Genomic DNA, 10,887 nt, shown 5'->3' with positions numbered 1-10,887 from the left:
CCCACTTTTGCATTGCGCACGGTGCCTCCTTGCCCTACCGGCGTACCACTGCATTCTTAAGCCTGTTTGTCATTGTAATAGTTATATTGTCACGTTTAAATTGTATAGCCCCTTTGGCCCAACAAGTTAAACGAGACGTGCGTTTATTACTTTAATAAAAGCTTTTACCGAGATCTTGTTTCAGAGGTAGAATCAAACCACTTGGTAGAAAAATATAATTTAATAACTAAATAACAGTTAAAACTAATTGACAAGATGGTTGGTTTATCAACTTAGTGAATCGGAATAAAACCTTCAAACATAATTCCCAAAAGTAGCACTTTAAACAATACCTTTTACATGCACAATAATAAATATATACTTACATTTGTTACACAATGATGAGGGCAGCTTTCTGGAGGGTTTGGCCTTCGCAATTTATTATAGTTTAAGAGATTGGTTTACTATTTAATTAATTTATGAACCCGGTGCGGGTTGCAGAATTCGGGACGACTACATTTTGTGGTACGAGCCGAGTCTTCCGGCTGGGCTCTAATCGGGCATATCAACATAGTACAAACCACGAGTAGAAACTCGTTAAGCTTTAATTGTTATAGCATTATCTAAACAAATAAATCTGGCATCATAATGTCGAATTTTGTTACAGATAGTTCTACTTTGTGTGGAAAAATAGTAAAATCTAGCATGCTTTATTGCACCTAGAACTAGAGCCAGCCACATCGCTCCATTCACAAAATATTCTTAACTAATATTTACAATGCTTATGAAAAAGGCATTTTTCATCACCTGAATTATTTTTATAAAAATATATTATTCTGCATTTTTAACATAAAACTGCTACAAAAAAAAAATAAATGCCAATTTTCCATCAGCATCCAGGTTCTCTCAAACTGGATGCCCCCTGAAGAGCAAAATCATTCAATGAGAGTCAGTTTGAGAGAACCTTAAAACAAAACATCTTCAGTTTTGGAACGACCGAGATTTATAAACAAAAACAAATAATTTAGTCTTTTTGATTCTGCGACGGTGGTTCTTTACGTTCTGCTGTTGTGTTCATGGCGGCGTTTGATCGTGGTACCATTAAAATCGAACCGTCAGCTGCCGTTTGGAGACTGTATTGGTATGGCGAGTACTGGTTGCCGTCGGGATCACGCAAATTCTGAAAAAAATAAAGAAATATTGTTTTTAACCAATTGAAATGTACGTGATATGATATGAATAAGAGTTTGTAAAATGTCTGGGCATGTTATCCGTGTTTGAACTGAATTTTGATAGAAACCTTCCCACCTGAATGAACCTGAACAACAGCATAACAAAAATAAATTACTGATAAGTAAAACGCACAACAATTCTTAACATAATGATAGTAATTAATAATACCCAATAAGCCTAAACAAACATTAGCAAATGCGCTTACCTGAAAAACGTGTCTGTAGAGCTGCTGGTACTTGTCTTTCATGCGTTTCAGTTCTACCATAGAGTATTTGTGTTCGTTCATGACCGACATTTTCCTGTCCCTCATTTCTTTCACTTCGTCGGCCAAACTCAAAATCTGATCAAGTTTTCGCTTTCGGCAGTTCTGTGCCGCGACCTTGTTCTTGCCCCTTCTTCTAATGTCTCTAATCAAACTGAGCTGAGCCTCGCTAAGGTCGTACTTAGACAAACGTTCATTGAACTCGTCCATGGGTAAATTAATAATGTCGTCTACGGAAATGGGAATGTTTAAGGCCCTGGCCCTCTTTTCATCTCTAGTCAAATGTTCTTCTTCGGACTTTCGCGATTTTCCCTTATCTCTAGACACCGGTAGTTGCATGGCACCCGAATTTTCAGCTGGCAAATGGTACGTGTGATTGTGTTGAATATGGTCCACTCTAGGAACATGTCCAAACTCAGAAGAACAGGAATATTTTACCTCGGGTACTTTAGCTCTCGATGTAGTATTTTCCTGATGAAAATTGCTAACGGGGTCTCTGTACTCTGTAAAACCCGAAGCGTGAAATCTTTTTCCATACATTCAGATAAGTTTGAGTAACTATAATCAAACGGGCGGTATTTGTTTTGATAATCTTGGGGGTAGTGCTGCCCAGTAGTGGTGTGACCAGAATCTGAACCGGCGTCGCACCATTCTCCATCAGAAAGCGAAGGTACTCTTTCAGAACCTCTGTTCTTTGTTCCTTTACTTCTTAAAAATCATGTGTTATTGTCGTTGTTGTTGTTGTGGTATTTGTTGTTGTGGATGTAAAATTTGAACTACATAAAATGCCAATGAATCTATGCGTACGTGACCTCCCAAACCACAAATTTTCTATACCGAAATACCTTCTGTGGAAACGGATCCTTACGTAGGTTTGTAGTTTTTGTCCCAATATTAAAGACATACTTATATAATCTATTCAGTTTCCAGTATTGACGTATTCAGTTATGCGATAAGACTATAAGGAACCAAAATTACGTCGGCAAATTTGATACTCGTTTGTGTTACACTATTAGAACATTTTTCAGTAATTGACTAAAAAATGTTTAAATATAGTACGATTTTTAGGACAAATTTACAATTCTGGTCGATAGTTTTTTAAGGATTTTTTTACTAACCTATTTAGAATACAACGGTATTGTCTCTTATTTGACGAATGGTTTCATTCATAATATTGTCAGAGTATTAATAATCAATTATTCTAAAAGTAACGTAGTGAGTACAAGCAAGTACAGTTGGTTGGCTCCATGTCTATTCTTTTAATAATAGTAAAATGAAAATCAATTTTAATTTTTAGAAAAACCAGGGGCAGGCTGATTTTGCAGTGACATATAGCACATGGTATGGTACGGTACCTGTTTTAATTAAACTATAGGGTTTTACAAAACGAGGACTTAAATATAGAAAATTATGATATATTGTTGTGTATTCTACAACATAACTTATCCTACATTAAACAACTGATGTGTAATTGTATCGTACGTCTTTATTGATCGTTTTCTTGAAATATTCAACGGAAATTTAATGTTTTGAATTATGTATTTCAGGGATGTACACAATGCGCATGTTGGAAAGCAACAACACTGTGAGAAACTTGAGTATGAACGCAACACCAGTAGGTACCACTACCAGCATTTCCCGCCATGACATGGAAGGCTTGGATACATCTAGTGACAGCGCTGAACCCATGGAACTTACAGCGCTGTCACTAGATGTATCCAAGCGTTCCATGTCATGGCGGGAAATGCTGGTAGTGGTACCTACTGGTGTTGCGTTCATACTCAAGTTGCTAACAGTGTTGTTGCTTTCCAACATGCGCATTGTGTACATCCCTGAAATACATAATTCAAGACAAAAATAAATTACTGATAAGTAAAACGCACAACAATTCTTAACATAATGATAGTAATTAATAATACCCAATAAGCCTAAACAAACATTAGCAAATGCGCTTACCTGAAAAACGTGTCTGTAGAGCTGCTGGTACTTGTCTTTCATGCGTTTCAGTTCTACCATAGAGTATTTGTGTTCGTTTATGACCGACATTTTCCTGTCCCTCATTTCTTTCACTTCGTCGGCCAAACTCAAAATCTGATCAAGTTTTCGCTTTCGGCAGTTCTGTGCCGCGACCTTGTTCTTGCCCCTTCTTCTAATGTCTCTAATCAAACTGAGCTGAGCCTCGCTAAGGTCGTACTTAGACAAACGTTCATTGAACTCGTCCATGGGTAAATTAATAATGTTGTCTACGGAAATGGGAATGTTTAAGGCCCTGGCCCTCTTTTCATCTCTAGTCAAATGTTCTTCTTCGGACTTTCGCGATTTTCCCTTATCTCTAGACACCGGTCGTTGCATGGCACCCGAATTTTCAGCGGGCAAATGGTACGTGTGATTGTGTTGAATATGGTCCACTCTAGGAACATGTCCAAACTCAGAAGAACAGGAATATTTTACCTCGGGTACTTTAGCTCTCGATGTAGTATTTTCCTGATGAAAATTGCTAACGGGGTCTCTGTACTCTGTAAAACCCGAAGCGTGAAATCTTTTTCCATACATCAAGTGTTTTTTCTGGGCAACAGGAGGCATACGGGATGTTTCAGATAAGTTTGAGTAACTATAATCAAACGGGCGGTATTTGTTTTGATAATCTTGGGGGTAGTGCTCCCCAGTAGTGGTGTGACCAGAATCTGAACCGGCGTCGCACCATTCTCCATCAGAAAGCGAAGGTACTCTTTCAGAACCCATGGAACTTACAGCGCTGTCACTAGATGTATCCAAGCGTTCCATGTCATGGCGGGAAATGCTGGTAGTGGTACCTACTGGTGTTGCGTTCATACTCAAGTTGCTCACAGTGTTGTTGCTTTCCAACATGCGCATTGTGTACATCCCTGAAATACATAATTCAAAACATTAAATTTCCGTTGAATATTTCAAGAAAACGATCAATAAAGACGTACGACACAATTACACATCAGTTGTTTAATGTAGGATAAGTTATGTTGTAGAATACACAACAATATATCATAATTTTCTATATTTAAGTCCTCGTTTTGTAAAACCCTATAGTTTAATTAAAACAGGTACCGTACCATACCATGTGCTATATGTCACTGCAAAATCAGCCTGCCCCTGGTTTTTCTAAAAATTCAAATTGATTTTCATTTTACTATTATTAAAAGAATAGACATGGAGCCAACCAACTGTACTTGCTTGTACTCACTACGTTACTTTTAGAATAATTGATTATTAATACTCTGACAATATTATGAATGAAACCATTCGTCAAATAAGAGACAATACCGTTGTATTCTAAATAGGTTAGTAAAAAAATCCTTAAAAAACTATCGACCAGAATTGTAAATTTGTCCTAAAAATCGTACTATATTTAAACATTTTTTAGTCAATTACTGAAAAATGTTCTAGTAGTGTAACACAAACGAGTATCAAATTCGCCGACGTAATTTTGGTTCTTTATAGTCTTATCGCATAACTGAATACGTCAATACTGGAAACTGAATAGATTATATAAGTATTTCTTTAATATTGGGACAAAAACTACAAACCTACGTAAGGATCCGTTTCCACAGAAGGTATTTCGGTATAGAAAAATTATGTAGTTCAAATTTTACATCCACAACAACAAATACCACAACAACAACAACGACAATAACACATGATTTTTAAGAAGTAAAGGAACAAAGAACAGAGGGAGAACAATTCCAATTCGTTGCTTCTATACCCTTGTGGATGCATAACTTTCACAGAAAACCGAAGAAGTATAAGCAAATACACTATTTTCTAAAATTGACGATACAACGTTCGATTTTCTACCAGTACCAAAAATTTAACAGAAAACTTGACGTAGTAGAAACAGAGAAGTGGTCGCGACTATATGCTCGTTTAACTTATCAAAGTAGAATTTCCGTTCATTTTCAAAAGTTGCCAAGAAGATTTACGTAGATAAAAAACCGGTGCTATGATAAAGTTAAATTAAAATATCTGTTATCAAAAATAAGATAAGTGTCACAAGCGAGCGACGTTGCCGAGGTGACTTTCTGAAAACCGCAATAACTGAGAAAAAATTCGTTACTGATCGTCAGCAACACGAACTAACAAGTAATTTGAATGTTAACACTGATAGGCACCAGTACTGGATAATGGTTTATCTCACACGAACATATATATTTTTCTTAATTTCAATGACTAAGCTATTTTCAGTAGCTCAGATAAGTTTCGTGCGTTTTAGTAAACATGACGTTTCGGAAATAAAAAATAACCGTCTGTATAAGTAGTTACAATTGATCCAAACCTTACAATTGCTTCATTTAATATAGGTACCTAATCAGACTAAATTTTCCATGTTTAAGTACTTAAGAAAACGTTGGACTTAATAACTGATAACACTCATCGTATGAGATACTATAATAATAATATTGATAAAAATGACTGTCAGTTTTTGACTTTACATATTGATTTATGACAAAAATTGGTAACAAATTTGCAATAAAAGAAGTAATAAATTTAGTTAGAATATTTTTAAATAGTTTGAGTATAAATAGAATAAAAAAGAAAAAACATTTGGGCCTTTATCTTGCTTATCAGTAGTATTGTTACTTGGTATGAAATGCGTAACGTAAATTCTACAAATTTATAAAACTTTTTTAAGCAGATATGAACTGCAGTTTATATTACTACACTGAATATTCTCATTGCATTCCTAGAACTTATAATGGGATACATCAGTGCCACAGAATATTTTGCGTTTTGATCAAAACGTATCTGACCCGTTGTCCTTATTTCTTGATACTCTCTGTTATCAATTTTCGAGAATTGATCCGTTACATTGTAACAACTCGGTTACTCTAAGTGATGTTAACTGTTTTATTGCTGTAGATAAACAGAATTATACCAAATTATATGGGAACAAGTCGTCGTTTTCAGAATAAAACTATGGCGTACTTACAGTAGTAAAACATATGGGTAAAACATATCTACAACCGAATAGACTAAACATAGAGTAACAGGAACCAGCACCAGCACTGCTCACGTAACACATTTTTTTTAAATTGCCAGACACTTTTTTAGTATCCCTCATTTTTCCCAATGCCAGCAACGCAGATAACCAGCTAGCGACGAGGTTTTCATTAACTATATGCACAGGAAGCTGTGTCCACCCTAATTATTAACTGCTATTATATTTGCAGACAAATACTAATCAATTGAGCAAACGGCGAATATAATTTAAGGACGATTCAAAATTTTCGCATATAGACACCACCTGTTAGAAAAACGAACACAATGCACTAAATTGTTTGACTGGATCAAACCAAAATAGACTCGGCCGTTTTATTTTTATCTACATTCAACAATGACTTGGCTATTTCAAGACTATTATTTAGGCTCTGCTGACAAAACATACGTTAAATAGCGACCTAATTTCGAGTTTTTACAGGATACATCGTCCTACGATCAATTCCAGTTAAGGCCGATTAAACTAGGGATAAAAGTGACCAAACTTTTTTATAAAATTTTTTCAAATTGCCGAATATTTGGCAAGCGAGCGATATTATGTGCCAGAAATTCAGGGTCATATCTGTATTCTCTGGTTTAAAAAACTTAAGTAACGCGGTTCTGAGAAGTTAACTAACTCAAAGATTTAATACAATTGAAGCACTAATTAAAATTGAAAAAAGCTAGACTAAAAATAAAAGTGGGAAAAAACCGTTCACCATATTATCGGGGTTTATTTGTACTTTTCAAGCCCTTTTCACTGATACTGTTCGAAAGGAATAGACGATAATCTCAACTAAAGACGTATCGTAGATGGCAAGTGTTGTGACTCGCTAAACAACAGTTTTGACATTTTACAGATCAAATTTTGGTTTCCAGTTGTGACAGTTAAACTTCACGTCATTGTGTTTCACACTTTCTCGTCTCTCAGTTTGTCTTTGTTATAAAACTTATAAGTACATTTAAAAAAATATATATGTACCTACTATTTTAAGTATTTGGAAAAAATAGCTAGACTTACCTTCATTCATGGCCATGTCCATCAGCTGCAAATCTTCGTCATTAAGCAAATTAGATAAGAAACCATCAGTCTGGTTGTTAGCAAATTCCGATCCTGAGTTATTCTTAAACCACATTAAAATAACTTATTTACATAATTGGTAAGTGAAAGACAAATTGTAAAAGATATAATTCAGGTGTTTTTGATTACGGCAAAAAGGTCCATTTCACAAAAATACTTCTACATATTTGTTTGATAGAGTTCAGCGTGAATAATCACGAAGAAAGCTATATATTTCATCGTCTTCACAAGAGGGTCTAGGGGTTTGAGTAAAATAATGGAATTAATTAAAACAAGCACTTTTGTATATTAATCCTTATCTATCAGTTTCTCAATTATACTTTATTTTGTTATTTTTTTTTATTTGCGATTTTGTGATCCAGTTATTTGTACACGTAACAAATCAGAAGTAAAGGTTAATTGGAATTTAACTAGTGCAGAGTTTTGACTTCCTTAACATATCCGATAAAATGGAAATTACAATAATATGCTGTCTGCCTTTGTGACAAATTTGTTTGACTTTAATAATTTTACTGAAATATATACAGGGTAATTCAAATTCGACCCTCACCATTGGGATTACGAGAGATACGAGAAAGTTTAAATTGGGGCAAAGTTGCGCAATTTAAAGCCAAAATTAAACCAAATGCAGTTTTAAAAATTTCGATTATCCTAGTACTTTCGAAGATATCCGAAAAAAAACTGAAAATTTATATTTTTTGTTTTTATTTATTTCTAACCTTATTTGAAGAAATATCCCAAAACTAAAAGCATTTTTTTATTGCCACTTTTTCCCAATGATTCAAATTTGCCACACGACGTTTCGTTTGGATTTTTAGCCCAAAAAATAGTACGTTTTATTCTGATTTTAGTGATGTATAGTAAATAAGCACATATGAAGAAGTACACTTAAGTACATCTGGGTTCAGCTGTCCCCCCTTGTAGAATGACAGCCAGCAGACTAGTGATCTAGTTAAGCCTCTGAAGATGGGTGTCTGAATACACCCGAAACATGTTAGGCAGATAACAACTTAATTAATAAATATTTTATGGAGATCGACTCCGAGTTTTGTTTTTTCTCACACTCACTACTCCACTGTGGGCATATGGACTAATACTTTTCGATACATATGAAGAGTTTAGTAATATCGCTGAAATTAATAATATCGCTGACGACCTAAAATAACCACCGTGTTGGGAAAAAATGGGGAAGGTATCAGCCACATCATTAAAAAGGCTAAACTATGCTTACAATATGAAGGTGGACACTTTGAACAATTATTGTAAAAAGGTTTTTTCACAGTGTTAAATAAAATATTATTTCGGAATTATTGTAGTTTCCGGCACAATAACACTATTAAATTTTAAAAAATCATATCTTGGCAAGGAAGCATTTGGGGACCCTTTTTATAAGACATTTTCGACTCAAATTCACCTAAAGAACATGTAGTGAAACCTTGTCCCTTACCTCGCGGGACACCCTGTATATACATATCCTAACTTTGGAGTGATAATGTCGATTTCAATTCATAAACATACAAATCTTAAATTAAAAATAAATAAATTACCTGATAATACATCATGTCATTGGAAGGTGGCTCTAATTTGTAATGCGGAGCCGTGCTTGATTCGCCCATTGGTTCACTGCTGTTCGTAAGATTCATCGATGTGGCTACGGCATTTCCAATAGTTCCACCTAAATTCAACTTCAATAAATCCTTATAAAATTAAAGTAAATAAGAACTAACCTAAATTTCCATAAGGCATCGTACTATTTAAATCTCCCATAGGTGTAGGCAACGTAGCGTTATGCAATAGGACGCCCCTGGTATCGTAAGCAGAGGGGTGAGCATGAGGGTGGGGATAGTTGGGGAGGGCGTGGTGAGCCCCGAAGGGGTGGATCTCGCCGGGGTTGGGGAGGCTCAATAAATTTGCCAGGTCTTGCCAGCGCTGCTCCATGCTTACAGTGCGCACGAGAGGCATGCGGCTCTGAAAATAGCAATCGTTACTTTTTGCTCCGAAACTTGATCGAGGACTTAAACACAATTTTAGACTGACTTTCGATTAAGGGGATTTATAGCTAAATGGCTAAGATATAGAAAATTAGTTTTTTTAAACGTCTGAAAATGAAATTTTTTAGTATTTTGTTTCTTAGATTCTTCCATAACGATAACGGATCGCTGCAATGAAAATTGCAAAAATAAACAGAAAAAATTCTTTAAACATATTATGTCGGAGCTTTAAATTCACGAGATTCGAGATGTTGCAAGTTGTGAGAAACATTTTTATATTAATTCAACAAAATTGACGTCTAATCAAACTAAAGGTTGACAAATAAACAAAACTAGCCATAGCCAACAAATCTCTCAAGTTTATTTTGAGTTGCGTTTGAGAACACTTTTTTTCTGTAATATCTACTGAAAGTGTCAGACTGGCATTATACAAAGTGGCGTAAAACTTATTTGAAAAATTGCCATGATATACCGATAAATCCGCACACCGATCAAAAGATTTTTTAAATAGTAATTAATTTTGTTAAAATCGATTTTTTTACCTATATAAGTTATATAAAATACCGACCGGATGTCAATCATCTTGATTTTTGTTCAGTAATACCCCAAACTCAAGTGCACTCTACCACTTGGACAGTTAAAAAGATAAGAGCGACTGCCAGCAGGGTTCACCCAGCTTCCCACAAAGTGCTTTGTTTCCCTTAAAATCAATATTATTGTGATATTATAGTACCAATACTACAATGTGAATCGTTAGTTAGAGGTACCCTACACGAAGCTAGTGAAGAATTATTACACTGTAGGTATTACAAACCCATTACAGTAAAGTTTATCGATAAATTTGACATTTCGTATGAGAACTATTAACACCTAATAAATTAAATGTCACGATGGTTTTGTTAAAATGCACCTCAAAACTCAACATCAAACATAGAAATACGATTATTTTCTAATTTAATTCTTGTGACGAGGGTTCCATCTTATACGACATCCGTCTGATCTGTTTAAAGACTAAGTATGACCTCGATTATACTTTTTCATTATTCATAATATATTCTAACGATATGTACTAAAGTTTAGATTTGTGAGAATGTTAACTTTCAATTAACTTGGTCAACAAAATTAGGAAAATATTGTAAATGTAAATGTGTGTGATTCAAATTTCAAAATTTTTAAGTTTAATTTATACCCTATTATAATAGTAACAAGAAGGAAATTGTCTTCTTTCTACTTTTGAACGACGATTAACGGGATTAACATAGCATTGAATCCCTTGTTGTTTTAACAAATTAACCCTATGTGGTTAGGAGTTCTTTTGTGAACCTTTACCATTT

The 10,887-nt window shown here is 34.7% G+C and overlaps 1 protein-coding gene across 1 annotated transcript in view; it reads right to left on the bottom strand.

Annotated features, from left to right (window-relative positions):
* Window positions 1–205: 205 nt before the first annotated feature.
* Window positions 206–10,887, bottom strand: part of LOC145739777 (segmentation protein cap'n'collar-like) — a 43,089-nt gene continuing 32,407 nt past the window's right edge. Inside the window, exons 6-10 of the mRNA XM_081995152.1 lie at window positions 9,290–9,556; window positions 9,110–9,237; window positions 7,503–7,605; window positions 3,431–4,359; window positions 206–1,159 (exon numbers count right to left, since the gene is read on the bottom strand). Coding sequence (XP_081851278.1) covers window positions 1,004–1,159; window positions 3,431–4,359; window positions 7,503–7,605; window positions 9,110–9,237; window positions 9,290–9,556 — 1,583 coding nt within the window. The 3' untranslated portion in view covers window positions 206–1,003. The remainder of the gene's footprint in view (window positions 1,160–3,430; window positions 4,360–7,502; window positions 7,606–9,109; window positions 9,238–9,289; window positions 9,557–10,887) is intronic.

The sequence above is a fragment of the Ips typographus genome, unplaced genomic scaffold, assembly GCF_016097725.1.
Source record: "Ips typographus isolate SLU unplaced genomic scaffold, UJ_Ityp_2.0 IpsContig44, whole genome shotgun sequence".
NCBI lineage: Eukaryota > Metazoa > Arthropoda > Insecta > Coleoptera > Curculionidae > Ips > Ips typographus.
Note: the sequence above shows the minus strand (reverse complement) of the source record. Positions and strands in the feature narration are given on the sequence as shown.